At 35.2% G+C, this 17,822-nt stretch overlaps 2 protein-coding genes and 1 long non-coding RNA gene across 3 annotated transcripts; 1 reads left to right on the top strand and 2 right to left on the bottom strand.

The window, feature by feature from the left end:
* The first annotated feature begins 1,801 nt into the window (after positions 1–1,801).
* On the top strand, positions 1,802–2,986 carry LOC110860978. Its single transcript, XR_002549013.2, has 3 exons — positions 1,802–2,057; positions 2,543–2,685; positions 2,765–2,986. It is a non-coding gene; the product is annotated as an uncharacterized LOC110860978 (long non-coding RNA).
* A 451-nt stretch (positions 2,987–3,437) lies between these two features.
* On the bottom strand, positions 3,438–6,093 carry LOC110860951 (filamin-A). Its single transcript, XM_022110072.2, has 3 exons — positions 5,716–6,093; positions 4,489–4,727; positions 3,438–3,883 (listed from the first exon to the last, which is right to left on the bottom strand). The coding sequence occupies exons 1-3, from the start codon at positions 5,762–5,764 to the stop codon at positions 3,785–3,787; spliced, it is 387 nt and encodes a 128-aa protein (XP_021965764.1). The 5' UTR covers positions 5,765–6,093; the 3' UTR covers positions 3,438–3,784.
* Positions 6,094–12,820: 6,727 nt separating this feature from the next.
* On the bottom strand, positions 12,821–17,428 carry LOC118439456 (PR domain zinc finger protein 5-like). Its single transcript, XM_035860776.1, has 8 exons — positions 16,536–17,428; positions 16,004–16,467; positions 15,591–15,932; positions 15,419–15,517; positions 14,833–14,994; positions 14,485–14,500; positions 13,548–13,932; positions 12,821–13,018 (listed from the first exon to the last, which is right to left on the bottom strand). The coding sequence occupies exons 2-8, from the start codon at positions 16,464–16,466 to the stop codon at positions 12,848–12,850; spliced, it is 1,638 nt and encodes a 545-aa protein (XP_035716669.1). The 5' UTR covers position 16,467; positions 16,536–17,428; the 3' UTR covers positions 12,821–12,847.
* Between the last annotated feature and the right edge of the window lie 394 nt (positions 17,429–17,822).

The raw sequence follows: 17,822 nt of genomic DNA, 5'->3' as shown, positions 1-17,822 counted from the left end.
TTGACACATTGGTCACTTTCACCAATATCTGCCGCAGACATATTATGCCACAGCAAAAAGTTCCAAATAATACTGCAATCACATTTAAATACCAAAAGAGCAATTCTCTGTGATTAATTCGGTATATGAACTTTTTCTTTTGCCCGTCCCAGCGGACAGGGAGAGTCCCGAACCTCTGAAATACTGCAGCATACGAGTTCAGAGCGTAAATACTTGAAGGTGTCGGCATTGATAAGCGTATGTGCGGCGAACGAGTTATTTGATTCAAATAGCAACGCCTTATTTACACCGTTGGAGATTACAGATTCGAGTACCGTAAATATATGTAAATATAGTTTTTTTAATCCTAATTTCCTGATAATGATGCAAGTTCAGCATCGAAAGCTAGAATAAATTGCTTTTGCAAACCACACCCATGTATTCCGACGAAGCTTCCTCAAATATGTAAATATGTATTTAGACCCAAAAGTGAAACGTAATTTTGAATATTTGTTCTGAAATGACGCTCAAAAGAGATAATAAAAATACTTATTGATTTATACGCAAATTTTAGACATATTTTATACGTATATGAGTATTTGGGAATAAAGTTTCCAGGCTCGTCAAGAAAGCATTAGTATACCTATTTTCCCTTTAGGTAACACAATAAACGGATTAGTGATATTCTTAATTTATTGATTTGCGGAAAAATAGTTTATGCTAAAGCACAAATCGCTTATGAAGCTTATTAAATTAGTTAAGCAGGATGTGCCTAATGTTCTATAAGAAAAATATCTAATTCTGTTTGCGAACCAACCTTTCTGGCTTTTTCTTACATGCATTATATAAACTTCATATAACGTCCATGTACACCATTAGTTGTGTTAGGAATGTTTTCTTTTCTCATTTAATATGCAAAATAATTATATTACTAAAATTCTGGGTTCTGCGGGTTTAGAGATTTTCCCAATAAAAGCATAATAAATATGCTTAGATATTAATAAATATCAAGTATAAATGGTTTAAATTAATTTCAGTATGGGTAAAGATTTTAGAAATACGTAACCATTACGCAGGGAACATTGGACCTACAAAAAATAATTTCAGAAAATAGGTGTGAAATATCTGTTAAATCAACTCGAGTATAGGATTAGGGTTAATTTTATGAGGGTTAATTGTATGTAATTTGTGTCTAAATTCTTAAGGGGCCATCCATAAATTATGTAATGCAAAAATCGCGATTTTCTAGATCTCCTCCTCAGCTTTAACTGTGTCACACATCCACGATATCATGGGAACCGTGGACCCGCTCCCCCCTCTTGCGTGACGTAATTTATGGACCTTCCCTTAATCGCAAACCTGCAATTTTATTGCAAAACTTGTATTCAATCATTACCGACCAGAGCACATACTTATCAACAATGTATGGCTCTATCAGCACTGGCAATAACAAGCATTACAGCCTAGAAATATTTTGCCAACAAAAAATTTCCCACTCAGAAACAAACTGCTACCAACCCGGTATGAAGTCATTCGCAAATCCATATATGGATGCAAATCCATATATGGATATATGGATCCATATATGTATGTATGGGTATACCCATACAGAGCATACCACTTACTCTACCAGAGTTTTAGCAATGTACGTAAATATCTTCATCTATAGAAACACATAAGATCGAATTTTTTGAGAAGAAGAAGAGGAGACCACTTTTTGTCCGGGAGTTACCCGGAGAAAGGAATCTTCACCCGGAAAAGTTATCCCGAATCGATTAGTAAGTTTGTATGTACAAGGTATCGATCCAGGCAACCTACTACGACTCATTGCACCCTGGCACCTGTCGTCCCTCCACTTTCTCTCTCGCCACATTCACTTGTTACATTTGACTTCACACGTATGCTGTTTTCATACTTGTTGCGTAACCTGTCCCATATTTGCAATGAATTTGCGATTATTCGCGATAATTTTGGTCCTTGTGATCTGTGCCGTGGCAACGGCGCTTTACTTGGCGAGCTGTGTCCCACAGAATGCCGACGTCCCGCCAGGATTTCATATTCCTGGATTAAATCATACGGTAAGTTTATTTCTTAAAGAAAGGATGGAGAGTTGAAGAGATTCGCGCAAATGTGTGTAACCTTGAAGGAAGAAATGCAAAAATTTAGATAAAAGATAAACAAATTATAAACTTATAAAATTATGGCGTCCATTTTTTTATTTTGTAACAAGTGGTACAGTTACGATACGAATCGTGCATAAAATATGCGAAATTTACACGGTTTGCGTGTAAATAATGTGTTTTAAATGTGTTTTTTCGTGTTTTAAAAAATAATGTTGCGCTTGTGAAAACTAAATGCACTCTAAATTAACTCAACTGTCCTAAATAAATCCTGAGTAAACTTTGCTCTTTAACAGTTTAACGTTACTCTGGATTTAGAATGCTTTACTGGCTTTACAATTCAGAGTCCATTTTATATTCAAAACGATAACATTATTCTTAAGAGTGTACCCATTATTAGTACAAATAAATCAGAATTTTATGATTAGTTTAAATTTTTCCAGAATATTGTATCGCTTCCGCTTCGAGGGAGGAATTAAATCGGAGCAATTAATTGGGAACAATCCGGTCGGAAAAGTGAAAGTCCAACTTTCTACATCGAAATTTTGGATTTTCCTGTCCTCTGCATATCTTAGAAATCGGATACGTGAGTTCCAAGATTAATTAGTTATTTTAGGTTTGAAAAATTTGGAGAAGGTTTAAAATGTCATTTTTCCAAATTTCAGAAACTTATTTTCATCAATTTCTTATTCAAATATTCAAATACGACATTTAGTATTCAAAGTTACACAATGTTTTTGTACAATGTTGTACAAAATTTTGACCAACAGTGCGATGTACGGACACTGGTGTCCATTTCGAACTTCTCCGATGTTGATAAATATTTACATAAGCTAAATTTATTATATCTGTGTAATAATTAATAAATAAATTTACCTGATTGCAAAAACAAATGATGAAGATAACTTGGTTATCATCAGCTTTTCACTTCATTTTGTCCAAAGTGCAAGAAATGCATGATAACCTGACAATTATTGGCAGAATCGCTTTTGCACGTATGTATGCGGCTCAACATGATCATTGCTGATTTCAGATATGAAAATTGCATAAGTGATCTTTTCTTCTGGAAAACATGCATAATTCTGCGGAAAATTTCTGCACTATGGCACATTCTGAAGAAATTTCTTTTGACAGAAAATTCAGCAGGAAATCTCTGTTGAAATTTGCAAACGGGACATTTTGTTACATATCCATGTATATGTACATACGGTGCCAAATATGTAACTACACAATTCACTTATCAACGTGATACTTGATACGCATAACATAATAACACGTGTGACACTCGCCATGCAAAATGATAAGGCTGGTGTCCAAATAAATATGTAAATCTAGTCATAAATTATACACGTACGTATTTTATTACCAACAAAGTACAAGTAATATTCGGATAATTTCTGAAAGTTTCACATTTTACAAATTTTCATACCTTACATACATAATTTCATTTAAGCTATACCAGCATTTAATTTTGGCATTAGTAATTCGTTCACGGATGAGCACTACGGTAAATAGTTGAGCTGAAAGAAATCACTAATGGGCCGTTCATAAATTATGAGGCGGAAAAGTCTTGATTGTAAAGACCACTCCATTTAATTATGCAAGTTTGACATCACATAAAGTCACAATGTCCGCTAAAAAATTCATGAACAGCCCCTGAATTATTAGGGGACCTTATTCTACCATTACTTCGGGTTCCTCAGAGCCTTTTCTGCCTTTTGTCTCGCCGCCCAACCGGTCACGACCTGCTCCTTCGGTTTCGTGTATTGACCCATGCAATTCACCTGGCGAAAAAAAGACAACGAAGGGTAATTACATATCATATAAATTTACAACCCTGTTAAAAGTAATGTCATATTTCGAATTTATTTCGAAATTTTCTTAGATAATATGAATTTCATATTAAGTAAACCATACTAAATCCAGAGTCACGTGAACTTGTGAAAGAGTGAAGTTTATGCTGTATTTTTCAAAGTTTAGAATTCATGCAATTTAATTTTGAAGAAGACAAAATTATGTTTAAGAATAGGTATGAACTTTACATGTTGCAATTGTGTGTATGCAGAACGAATATAAAATTCATTTGCAAATAGCAAAAAAAAGCACACCTTTCAAATTTGTATATGTAAAAGTTCATTTTAAAAAATTTCATAAACATTTTTTTACATTAATTAGTATTAAAACCGTAACATGGCGGAAATTCGATTTGAATTTGATCACAATTTTGAAAAACAACAAATTTGTTTTTAAATTTAGCATATGAAAATTAAATTCTATGTTTGACCCCTTTGAAGTAAACGCTTAAGTTTTGTAATTTCTTAATTTTATAAATACCATTGTACGTAAAAGGTCTAACAAAAGTTAACAAAATACAAATAAAATAACCCACCTCTCCCACAATCTTCACATTGAAGGGGCTATCTTTCACCGGGGTGCCGTTAAACTTGACGTGGACGTCGTAAAATCCGGGCGCATAAGGGGTCCAGGTCACCTCAATGTTTCCATTGTCTTCATGGTCGAACTTTATCTCGGGTTCGGAGGGCCCATCAATCCCCACCGTCAAACCGGAAACTACTTTCTCTCCGACCTTAAACTCTTCCAGGAAAACCATGAACCTACATCGGCCTCCTGTGAATAGTGAGAAAGAGTACAAAATTATTCATTCAGTGTGCTCCTAAAAACATTACATATTACCATTATTAAAAAATAAATCAGCTCTGAATTATATGCAAATTAAGTATGTACATATACTGTGCTATACCCAAAGAGATTTAACAACTAATTTGGACTGCATTTACATAATTGATCGCTTACATGTATGTAAATGATCAATAATGTATACACTATTTTTAAGTGTACTCAGAAATCTAGTACAAAATTTAACTATTTTGCATATGTACAGTTGTCAGGGAAGATTTAACTCAGAATTTATGTAATTACCAGTAAGAGAGCTTAATGTAATAATTCCTAATACATATGTATATAAATTTTGCAGTAAAATTCGCAGAAAAAAAATATTTCAAATAAACAGCACAGGCAAGTTATTTATTTTCTGAGTAACCCATAATCAAATACATGAAATCCGTTTATTAGTTATCAACATTAAAAAACTCGTCCATTTCGTACTAATTTGAGATAAGCTCGGACATATACATATGTGCATAAATACATACATATGTACGTATTGGGCGTATTCATGTCAACGAATGCGTACACTCCATAAATTTGCGAAAATTCTAAATAATCCTTTCGTATTAAAATTTAGGGTAGAATTAACAGATCGTATGGATGACATTTTTTAAAGTGATTTATTCACGAGCTTTCTTTCGTATTAAAATGTTTTACGATATGTATTTAATTTAGAAAAATTATTTATTCTTTAATATTCTCGGCTTATGAAATTTGCAAGGTTGTCGCATTTTGTGTGTACTCAATAAAAATTTAATTGGTTAATTTAATCGTATAACTGGAGCGTATGTATCACATATTTAACATTTAAAGAATTTTAGCAAGTTGATTTTAACTATTTTAATGAGCTCGATTCATTTCGACATCGTACAAAATAATTAACGCAATTAAAACACTTCTTTACATATGTTGATTTACCCCCACTTACCCGTCGTTCCAAACACCAAACCACCCCCTTGACACAGGACACCGGCCATTTTTCAAAAATTCAAAAAAATACAAAAAAATTATCGCCAAACTTAAGAAACTTATCAGAACGGAATTTCCTTCTCGTTCTTCTACATCATACGCCAGACTGATTCTAAGCTTGAACAAAATCTTTTGGCTCGGGTCGCGTTTCTTGTAATCTCGCTCGATAAATTATCCTCTCCTCCGCATCTCGTCGTCTTCCCATGAAAAAAATGAGCAGGACATTAATGAGTCAACTCTTTTATGCAACTTATTATTATTTTCGTCTGCTTCAGGAAGGATGTCACCCCGATTTCCGGTAGTTAAGCAAATCACACTGTAAACAACTCGGTAACAAAGTTTGTTACCGATACATTTTGTTAAACAATGTGTAAATAGATCTAAAAATAATTTGTTAAACAAAGCTCTACCAAATTCAACCTAATTCTTGGTCATATTTACACTGTAAATAATTACGCGGGTAAGAATTTCATGCAATGAAAATTTTGGTTAAACATTCTCACCATTTAATTAAAATCCTCAATATCCTGTAGAATCACTTACATATCTACTCCGTACTGCTACTGGCTTGGTAATCATTCCCTACCGGGTTGGTAATAGTTTGATTAAATGGTACTTATTACTCTTACCAATTTACGTGTCATGCAGGTTGAGACACAGATTGGTAATGAACTGTAGTGTCGAACTATTTAGCGTAAATACATAAATCAGGTTGTAGTGAATTTAGCCTAATGTGCTGTCAATTTTTCTTACAAACTTTCAATTTTTCATACAAAATGGTGAAATCATGCAACATTTCCAGACTAACTTTAATTATTTCGAACAGTCCTTTACCAAACTTAACCCATCCAGAGGTGTTAACATTCATGAATTTAACGTTGTGAATGAATATTCATTCCTATATTCACCAATGTTAAATTCATGAATGTGAACAGGTTGAACCCATCATCGATTTAAGATACATTGTTGGAAATTTGTTGGAAGCAAAAAATACGACCACGTGTTGTGCTCTCAAAATCTTTTTTACATTATTAATAACTGATAAATTCTAGCTGCCGCACGATAACAAATTATTACCACATTATTTATGTTCCTCATATCGCATTACAATAACTTGTAAGATCTTACCTTATCCATCACGCACGTCCCTTTCTTTGCACTCACTTATCAAACCCTGACTCATCTCCAGTCAAGCGTTCCGTCACCTTAAGCCTGCCAAACTTTATTTTTTCCCATCTCTGCCAAAACCAGGCTCAACTCGGGTAAAAGAATTTCATTGTTTCACAGGAAATAAAACAGCCGGGTTTATTCCTTCCGAAAACTTAATGGGTTGCAAAAAAGGACAAATACATACATACTTACTGCATTAATGTTGTGTAACCTGTATAAACAAACATGTTTGTTTTTACGGGATGGGTGACGAGGACACAATTTACGAAGAAATGAGTGCACATCGTCAAAACAAATAAACTAATCGAGTTAAATGTGTCAAAGTTGTCCCAATTTATTAGAGGGACGATTTATAAATGTAGTAAAGTACACATAGAATTTCACACTAAGTACGTTACCGTAGCGGTAATATTTTGTGCGGAATTATACACTAAATATGTCACCAAAGCGGTAATATTTTGTCGTGTTTAAATATTTATTACAGATTCAACTTCTGATTTTGCTACTACCGTCGTGAAACGTGATTTAATAGATTCATAAGACGCAAATTGTATGCAATTTGTATGGAAACCTGACAGTATTTTACCACGTGCTTTATGCACGTTCCCGGAAATTTTAAAATTGAAAGTATGTAACTGCGTACAGAAGTTACTTAAGTACAGGCTGGTTTAAATGTCAGGTTACGATGGAAAATTGTTTAATAGGAAAAAAATTCGCAAATCTCCATTAGTTACCGAAATTTTGCCTCTGAAATTCAATATTTGAAGAATTTTGTCATCAGGATTCCATAAGTTTTGATAAAAATTAATAAAAATCTCAATCCCAAATCCGCAACTAATGGAAATTTATTAATTTTTCCCCTTGGCAAGTTTTCCATTGTAACCTGACATTTAAACCACCCTGTATATTTTTCTTGGAAATATGAGGTCTGATTTTTCCTCGCGTGACAAATTTGAAGTACATTTTGTACCTTGCACCATTGAACCTCTATTTACATATGCACAATTTAACTGAGGCTACCAAAATTTTTCACGTTATGCAAAATTTACACTTGTTTTCTCGTAACGCATAATTTTACATAATTTACATGGTGTTAAGAAATTATGAGAAAAAACAGATGCATGTACACATTAAGTATTCTCAATTTTACGCCATTAGGTAACAAAAGACATGTGCATTTATATAGATACATAACCATTTCATGAGAACATGGCGCAACAAACTACTCAATGTGCATAATTTTTTGCAAAATACACCCTTAAAAATAAGGTCACCATTTTGAAAAGTAACTCCGCTCTGAATTCCGTATTAAGAAAACCATATTATGTATATTCCAGGTAAACTTTTCTCTTTATCAAGTAAACGTTACTCTGGATTCCGTATAATTAATTTACGAAATTCAAATTGAATTCACTCTTCAAAAATGTAACGTTATTTTTAAGTGTGTGGACCGAACCCGGTGCCAGAAAAGCATTAAAAATGTGGGCGATATTAATTATTTATGTAAGTGATTTGACACACCGAGAATCCGACGTGGGACAAATGTGAGCACGTCATTTTCGCAACCCGGGTGACGATTCATTATTCGACCTTATTAGTTCCCCCCGACCAGGTTAAAGATGTATGCACATCTGCTCCTCATATTCGTCTGTGTCAAGATCGCTTCCTCCTTCGCAGCCATGCTCCACTTACTCCGCGTAGAATGTAACATTACGCTGCACTCGTGCTTATAACGAGTCATTAATTTTAGGAAAACTAATGAGTCACAAAATCCTTGCGGAAGTGCAATTCGCAAAAAACATACATAGCTGCCCGATCAAAGGAATTGTATGTGCAGAAATCTATGAATATTTTCAGAAGGTTAGGAACTGTGATCTCAAAAAGTAAGTACATACGTACAAAACGTTGTGAGATAGCAAAATTCCGAAAATTACTTATTAGAGTAAAGCTAGTTTAATAACTTGCATTTTTAAGCATTTCCATTGACTTGGATGTTTATGTCAAAAGTTGATGCTTAACATGCAAACCAATCAGGAAACCATGAATATTGGAAATTCAAGTTGCATGCTCAAAATTTCATGAAAACTTAATCAGTATTGATTTAAATTGTAATCAGAAGTATTTTGTGTCAATCTGCCCCAAAATTTTACAAAAACCTAGGGTGGTGTACGCTTGAGCCCCATCTCATACAGGGGTCCAAACATATTCAATGCGTGTTAAATACATCATAAATTGAATTTCGACGAATTTTTTGAAATTTAAATAAGTTTTAGCCTGAGAGTAAAAATACAATCAGGAAATTAAAAGAATTATTCGCCTCCACGTTGAGTCGAATGTCTGACTTCATATATGTAAAAATGGAGATTCGTTCAAACTGAAATTCGCCCAGCTATGTGTACTTACATACATATCTGTTGGAATTTCGCACTAAAACATGTGTACTTCGGATTCTGCGACTGTAATGTTCCGGACCATTCGTCATCACAGTGTTTCTAGAATTTCATAAAAACCAAGTATTGCGAATTGTATTACTTACTTCATAAATAACTACAGAACCAGGCTTTCTGAACCAACGCATTCGCGAAATTAAATTTTAGTTTTATGGTTTTGACGTTACAAGAATGGTCAAACTTCTGTAGAATTTATTCCTCCTGAAAATCGCGGATTTTACTTTCTGAATGTTGCCCATCTCCGCAAGCTCGGTGCAAAATGTTGTCACTAACAAGTTAGTCTTTCAATCTGAAATGGTCAAAAGAATAATCTGGGGTGAACATGGTTTGCACCCCCATTACTATACAATTATTTTAGAACATTAATTATCTATCTAAGGGGAATTTTTTAAAATACAAATTTATAAACTAAGTAAGTTCACTGGGTTAAAAACTTACAGAGTAATCAGGTCACATCGTATATATAGGTTTCAACCTTTGTTGGTTCTGTTTTAAAATTTACTTCTGGTTCTAATTTTGAATTGGAAACTTCCTTTGAGGACTTTAAGGGCAGTTGAAAACTTATTAATTTGCATGTTCTATTTTCCTCCTCTCCATTCTCACCGAGGACAATCGCTTGAGCTTTTTACCAACACGATTCAATGTCCTTGTACATATGTACAGCTACATATGTACGTATGAAATACTTTCTCCCGTACCAGAAACAGTGGCGCAACTACTTTTCGGGGGCCCCTAGGCATGCGTCAAAATTCAAACTTTATTAACATATGTATGTAGTAACTCGAAGTTCAATTTTTTAACTTGGATATTTCCATAAGCATTTCATCCTTCTTATTCACTTAAAACTATGTATGTATTTTGGGAGGAGGGCTCCTCTTGTTGGAGGAACCCAATGCTCAGATCATTCATCAGATCTATTGCATATCCTCTTACTTACACCGTATGACAGTGGCTATCTAGTTGCTCAGGTATAATCCCCATATCTATTGATGAGATATGGGGATCGAGAAACCATTTAAGGATAGTAAGACAGGAAGAGACGCCGGCTTGCCGTAAGCACCACCACTCACCCCTGCACTCACGGGGCCAGTCCCACTCCGCCTATCCTCTACCCACCACTGCCTATTCAATCTTAATGTATGCCCCTTTGGACGCGAATACTGCCATGGAAAGGCAGCATGCTCAGTCCACTCTACTGAGTGTCCAGCTACAAACTTAAAACTATGAATACCCGTTACAAATATATATCAAATCATACAACTAAAAACTTTTATCTAAAGTTTTAGTTCATTCTTTTATGTATCTAACAAGTAAACACACCGAGGTGTCCAACGGGGGTGGTGGTCGACGCCTAGATATACCAAGATAACCACTATACATGGTCCAGCCTACTGAAGGAATTTCCTTGTAAAATTCACTTTTCGTCAAGTTGTGACGAGCAAAATACATAATTTCCAAAACTGGTACAAATTCACAAAATTGAAAAAAATTGCATGACTTAAAAACTTAATTTGAAATGTTGAACAAATTATTTGAAATTTGAAAAAAAATTGTTGTGAAAATTATTTGGCATTTAAAAAAATTATGTTAATTTTCGAAGAGGACATGTGTTCGACAACAACGTTCAGAGCCTGACTTCTCCTTCCGGGTATCGACCTCAAACTCGTTGGACACCTCGATATGTTCCCAGATTAGTGGTTGGAAAGATGATAACTTCATCTGTTTAATGTTTTTGCGAAATTTCTATAAAGTCAAAAGGCCAAAGGTATTTATTTTTTCCTTAAAACTCGTTTTCTTGGTAATCTTTTTTCATTTGTCGTTTAATTTTTGAGTTGTAACCCAAATCATCCTGAGCTTGACATATATTTTCGCACATTTCCCTGCATTTTTAACAAGGTTATGAATTTTTGAATATAAAGTGATTTTTGAATAATTTAATTAGTGTTGCCGATGAGTTCTAAATTAGTTGGGTTTAAATTCACTAAAATTAGTCACCAACTCGTGCTAAATTGAAATTTTTAGCATTTGTTGACTTCCAAATTGGGCTATCAACTCAAAATAAAACCACAAGTACAACATACTAATTACATACATAAATTACGTAACTAATAAAATGATATGAAACAACTTCTATTTCAAAATTTTTGAATAAGTTATTTTAAAACAAGATATTTAGATTTTGATACTGTGTCCACTCGGGGCCCCTAGGCATTGCCTACCCTGCCTATGTGCTATTTGCGCCACTGACCAGAAATATCTATGCCCCGGCCTCATGGGATTTTATGACAGTTCTAAAAACTGGATAAACAATTCCGGGTAAAATTTACATAAACTCCTTTGTGCCAACTCACATATGCAAATATTCATAAGGATTCTATTTACTAAGCCTATTGAAAGTTGCATTTTCTAACCGCAGCGTTGTTGCATAACCGAACTCAACTTTGTAAATACAATTGTGCACACAATTCAAGCCTAGCGTCATACGGATTTTCTGAGAATTTCGATCCCTACTCGGGGCCGGGTTCCATGAATTTACATACATACCCGCCGATATCACCATACTTATACCCATACATAGTTCTATTTGGAATACAATAATCATAGACAAACTATTGCATGTATGCAGACATATTTTTCGGAATTTTTTAAATTACATACGTTTAAATATAAACGTTTTTTTAAAGCACAAGTATGTAAATACGCAAAATTTAGGATTCAAATACAAAAAAATTCTAACATTTATCTAGAAAAATTAGGTCATCTCGAATTGACAGACCTTAGAACCTACCTATTTTTTCTAAAGATAGTCTGCTTTTTACGCCAGCCAAAAAAATTCCGATTTCTATTCCAAATTTAAACAAAGGTCTCACAACCATGAAACTGTTTACACTTGGCCGACATTATTGTTTATAGTGGCACTTATAAAAATTTGGAAGTACCTAATTAACCTCCAAGATAAACTAATACACCCAAAAACCTAAATTCATGAGGTGAAAAGTTTCAATTAGGTTTCAATAGTTCAAAAGCGTCCCAAGATATTTATAAAAATTCCATGAACCAATTTACAAATCGAACCTTGAGCTAGATATGCTGTGAAGTATTCAAATATTACCAGTTACGTAAATTGACTTTTATCTAATACCTACCTCAAGACTGTGTGGATAATATTAATTTAATTAAAATTTACACATTCTAGGAATCATATAAATACGGACTCCAGTAACCATTCACTTCATCCGACACAGCAACTTCTTCAGCTTCTTATAAATCTTAAGGTAATATAGTCTACGTCTATGGTGCATACATATTTGAAATTAACCAATTGAATTAAATTAGCTAGTAATATAAAGTACAATAAATAAATATATACAAACATCAAACATCAAACGGGAAGAATTATTAAAATATCATTCAGAAATAAATATATTTTACACACGAACAAAATTATGAATTAAGTTCCCATCTTGATTTTCAACCAGTACACCGGTGATCATAGAGGACAGATTGTCGAGTAAATCTTTGCTCACAAATAGAACAGCGGTACATGTTTTGGGCATGGACGCGCAGGTCGTGATCCATCTGCAGGAGGATGTTGCGGAACACGGCGGGACACGATTTACAAGGACACTCCGATTCTGCACTCTGCATAAATACAATAAAAAACGTCAAAAAAATCAGTAAAAATTCTGATTGGGTACTGCGCAGTACACTCTTAAAAATAATGTTCCCTTTTTGACAAGTATATAAATCCACACTGAATTAAATATTGAGTAAACTTCCTGGGTAAATCTTCACTTGATAAAGAGTAAAATTTACTCTGGTTATAGAACACTCTTAGAAATCCAGTATTAAAATAATACCAAGCGGTATTCATATTTGACTCGACCAAAGTTGTATTGAAAAGTAATAGCTCGGTAGTAACATTAACGGTACCGGTAGAAAATTCCCGTATCGGTAGCAAATTTTTACAATTCTTAATTTATTACCAACCGGTAGCAGCTTTATTTATTATCAAGAAATCAATACCTGCCTTGCTACATATCCCAGATTTCCATAATTTGTTTAATATGAATAAAATTCTGAGTGAATTGCATTTCAAAAAATGTAACACTATTTTTAAGAGTGCGAATTATATATGTCACTGCTTTGACTTTTAAATATTAAAACTGACCATTTTTGGTGAGTAACACCCCTCCAAATGCGTCAACCAGTCAGCCTCCGAGCCAAATTTGGCGTCACATCCGTACGGACAGGACGTCTTGTCTGGGAAGTGGAGCAGTTCCACGTGACGATTCATGTTTCCCCAGGTGGCAAAGTTTTTTCCACAAATGTCACAAGAATGACGTGGTGCTTTTGTTTTGCTTCTTGGGATTACGACTTTACGATGTTTGCGAATTTGATTTTGCAACAAGCTCGTTGAGACTTGCGGGGTACATTTCCGCTTAAAAGGAACCGCTCCGTGGAGGAAGCGATTGTGTCGGGTTAACGTCCACTCCGAGGTGAAACTCTTGTCGCATTTGGGACACGGAAATTCATTCTGTTTTACGTTGGCAAATCTAGGAAATAAAAACAAAATTGGAACTATATCATCGTACTTAGGCTTGGTACTTCATTTGCATATTTTGACGCATTCGCGAAAGACATGAACACAGGCATAGAGGCATAGTGAGATTTATGCAAATGAGGTGCTAAGCCTAAGTACGATAGTACCGTATTGTGAGACACTAATTATGTGCTACACTACGAGAATAGGGACCATCCATATATTAAGTCGTCAAAATTAGTCATCTCGATTTTTGCACCTATCCATCTCTTTCTGTAGAGAGTCACGGATTCATCTGACTATGGGTACTATCCAACCAACGTAAACATTAAGGGATAGGGAATTTTAACATGGGAAATATAAACTACCCACCCAGTAAAATGATGACGTAATATGTGGACGTTCCCAAACAGGGAGGGAGCAAAGTAAAATAAAATTATGCATGTGTGTATTATACACATAATGTATATGGCATCGGGTCATATTTCATGCTATTTTTAAACATTAAATTATCAAAATTCCAAAAACAAAGGTTTTAGGAAATTTAATGAAATATTATACTCACTGTTCTTTTGCTGCAGCTGTTGAAACAAATTTAAATTAAATACACGTAGAAATTAATTTTTGTATAAATTGTTTGTATCAGAGGTCGACCCCGGCCAATCTTGCGAAGTCAGCGCGCGTAAAATACTTCCATTCTTAAAATGTTTCCGGCGGCGCGAATAAAATGCTTCTGGCGGCGTGTCAAAAGCTTCCGGCGGCGCATATAATGCTTCCGACGGCGCGAATAAAATGCTTCCGGCGGCGCGAATAAAATGTTTCCGGCGGCGCGAATAAAATACTTCCGGCGGCGCGTAAAATGCTACCTGCAGCGCCGACCTCTGCATTTTGTACAATAATTGTGCAATCTCACCTGCAACATCCGCCTCGGAAAGGTCTGGATGAATATTCTTGTTCTTCAGGTGGCGCTTGAAGGTATCCAACCTGTGAAAAATGGCTTTCGGTTGGCACATTTTGCACTTATAACTTAATTCAACTTCGACGTCGGATTCCGAATTTGTAACGTCTTTGTTAGCTGCGAGCAAGAAATTTATATGCAAACCAGAAACTTAAATTGAATTTTTGATGGATTTCACACTCTTAAAAATAACGTTACCGTTTTGATGAAAAAGTAAGTTCTAAAAAATGAATAATTCATTATGAATTAAAGAGAAATTTCAGAGCAAACTTTAGTGGCCAGCCATAATTTATGTCACGCGAATTTCTAGACTCCCCCCCCCCTTTTAGCATATGTAGGGACGATTATTTAAGAATTTGACTTCACCCCCACCTCTCACGTGACATAATTTATGGAGGGTCCCTTCCTCCTTATTACAACGTTCTACTCCACTGGATTTAGTACAATTTACGAAATGTAAATGAGTGCAATTTTACTTTTTAAAATTGCACTTTTTAAAGGGTAACACCATTGTTAAGAGTGTAAATTTACATACACTCACCTCCCATATCAGCATCTGAATGATTACTCATGTGGCGCAAGAGCCTTTCTTTACGGGCGAACTTTACGCCACATTTTTTGCACACATGTCTTCCTGTGGCTAAAGATTTTTACATATTAAATGCTTATATTTAATCATCCTTATCTTTCCCGTGTATAATGATAAAACTCACTTAAAATATCTGCATCGGAAATATCGGGATGTTTTTTCTTGTTAATCATGTGGCGCTTGTAGGCGTCAGCCCTGGTAAAGGTCACGTTCGGGCGGCATATTTTGCACACAAGTTTCGATTCTGCGTCCACCTCGGAATTTGCAAAGTTGGGCTCGTCGTCCTCATTTTCTGACAAGTTGAGAGGATCAGACGTGATTTCGTCACGGTCATCGTCCTCGTCGTCATAGATTGGCTCGACTTTTATCACAAATTCTTCCTCCTCTTCAAGGCACCCGGTTAATTGTTGGTCATCGTCATTGTTAGAAATCTGGTCGATGTTCGCAGGTATTTCAAGGGACAATTCTAAATTACATTAAGCCAATTTAATTACAATTTAATTGAAAACGATTAAATCAGAGTGGATTATTCTTTACCAGAAATTTTTGCAGGTTCATTTCGCCCTTTATTGAACAGTCCGTTCCTGCTGGAAATGACGGCTCGGAGAGAACTGGTGATATTTTCAATCTGCGTGGACAACTTGGCCAACGAGAGGATCGCGGAGTAGCAAATTTTGCAACACAATATGGGAGGATGACTTTCAGTTTGGAAAATGAGGGAAACTTGCTCCTGATTTAGGACAAATTTGGCCAGAATTTCCATTTCCTGAACAGCGAGAGGGCGCAGATTTGTCCCAGATTCGGTGCAGATCGAACAGAACGACGTTAATAATTCGGGGGATGAGTTATCCTCCTCCATTTTCGGGGGAAAGTTGTGATCTTTTTCCGTTGGGGGGTCAAAATTTGACCTGTGGAGGAGGACCGTGGAGGAAATTAAATCCTGCAATATGTGTCCCGTCCTATTTTTCTGGTGTTTTAAAAGCACGTCTTCTCTCGACATTCTATGTAAACGGCACAATAATAAACTGAATTTGCATTTTTTTAAAATGTGAAATGGAAATGTACGCACCTTTAATTTCGTGTATTATTCGTTAAAGTCCCATTTATGCATTGGCTTAACTAATGGTAGAGCTGAACCAGCCCAACCGTTTCACAAACGCAGTTTCCATTATTTAGCGAAAGGCAGAGTGAGACTCGGATTCTGGTGGGTATCCACCACCACCGCTGACTGTCGTTGCCAGTGCCGTATGGTGGTCCGTCTCACTTCTCACTCTCTTCAAATTGTTTACCGGGATTATGAACCAACTCGTGTTGAGATGCTTTTCATCTCTTACACGAGTTGGTTCAATTGATAAATCGTTGAGCTTAAGTTTTAAATTTGGGGCGAATTGGACAAACTAAATTTGCTTATCTTAAAAACTGATAAGCGCAGTGATAAGCCCGATAGCGTTTATTTTCGAGTGGATACTACCATTATATATTCAGATAAGCTTAAGTTTTAAATTTGGGGAGATTTGGACAAACTAAATTTGCTTATCTTAAAAACTGATAAGCGCAGTGATAAGCCCGATAGCGTTAATTTTCGAATGCATATCATCATTATAAATTCAGAAAAGCTTAAGTTTTTAGTTTGGGGCGATTTGGATAAACTAAATTTGCTTATCTGAAAAATTGATAACTTCGTTGATAAGCCTCATAGCGTTAATTTTCGAATGCATATCATCATTATAAATTCAGAAAAGCTTAAGTTTTAAATTTGGGGCGATTTGAGGCTGTTTTAATAGCTTCTATGTAATTACCTTTATGTATATCATAAATACCTATACATTGTTACGGCTCCTGCCGTATAAGCCCCTCCCTCAGAAACTTTGACCCCAAAAAAGTCATGGTAGCGGTCATTTCGCAGCGGACAACAAAAGCGGAAAATGTGGCACTTCTGACGAAGAAAAATCTGGCATCAGGTTGTCAGCCGCGAAATGACCGCTAAGGTCACTTTTTTAACGATTTATATGTAGGTCGAAAAACCGCCAATTTTCGAATTTTGAAAGTCTTGATGCATCAAAATGTTCATATTCATGAGGGAAGTCAAATGTCAAATGCAAGTTGGTATCTACTTCTTTCTGTACCGAGTGTACATTGACCTTCTCATTTTTCCCAATTTTCTTCCCCAATTTTTGAAGGGGGTGTGGTTGAATATAATTCAAAAACAGCTATGCTATATTAATCCCCCCACCCAAAACTGAATTTGTAATTTTTTATGTGCAATTTGGTGAAATCGATGCGAAAAAGACTTGCACTTTTGGCTCATTTTGTACCGGTAATGAAATGAATATTATTGGATTATTTGAATTTACTA

Source organism: Folsomia candida, unplaced genomic scaffold (genome assembly GCF_002217175.1).
Source record: "Folsomia candida strain VU population unplaced genomic scaffold, ASM221717v1 Fcan01_Sc036, whole genome shotgun sequence".
NCBI lineage: Eukaryota > Metazoa > Arthropoda > Collembola > Entomobryomorpha > Isotomidae > Folsomia > Folsomia candida.
The sequence above is the reverse complement of the archived record's forward strand: the minus strand, read 5'-3'. Positions and strand labels throughout refer to the sequence as shown.

What these genes read in the sequence shown, in the direction of transcription:
- LOC110860951 (XM_022110072.2), bottom strand. Translation starts at nt 5,764, where the DNA reads ATGGCCGGTGTCCTGTGTCAAGGGGGTGGTTTGGTGTTTGGAACGACG. An exon ending in TTTGGTGTTTGGAACGACGG is followed by an intron (nt 4,728 to 5,715) that starts GTAAGTGGGGGT and finishes CACTATTCACAG; the next exon opens with GAGGCCGATGTAGGTTCATG. An exon ending in ATGTGAAGATTGTGGGAGAG is followed by an intron (nt 3,884 to 4,488) that starts GTGGGTTATTTT and finishes TTTTTTCGCCAG; the next exon opens with GTGAATTGCATGGGTCAATA.
- LOC118439456 (XM_035860776.1), bottom strand. Translation starts at nt 16,466, where the DNA reads ATGTCGAGAGAAGACGTGCTTTTAAAACACCAGAAAAATAGGACGGGA. An exon ending in TGAACCTGCAAAAATTTCTG is followed by an intron (nt 15,933 to 16,003) that starts GTAAAGAATAAT and finishes AATGTAATTTAG; the next exon opens with AATTGTCCCTTGAAATACCT. An exon ending in TTCAGATGCTGATATGGGAG is followed by an intron (nt 14,995 to 15,418) that starts GTGAGTGTATGT and finishes TCTTGCTCGCAG; the next exon opens with CTAACAAAGACGTTACAAAT.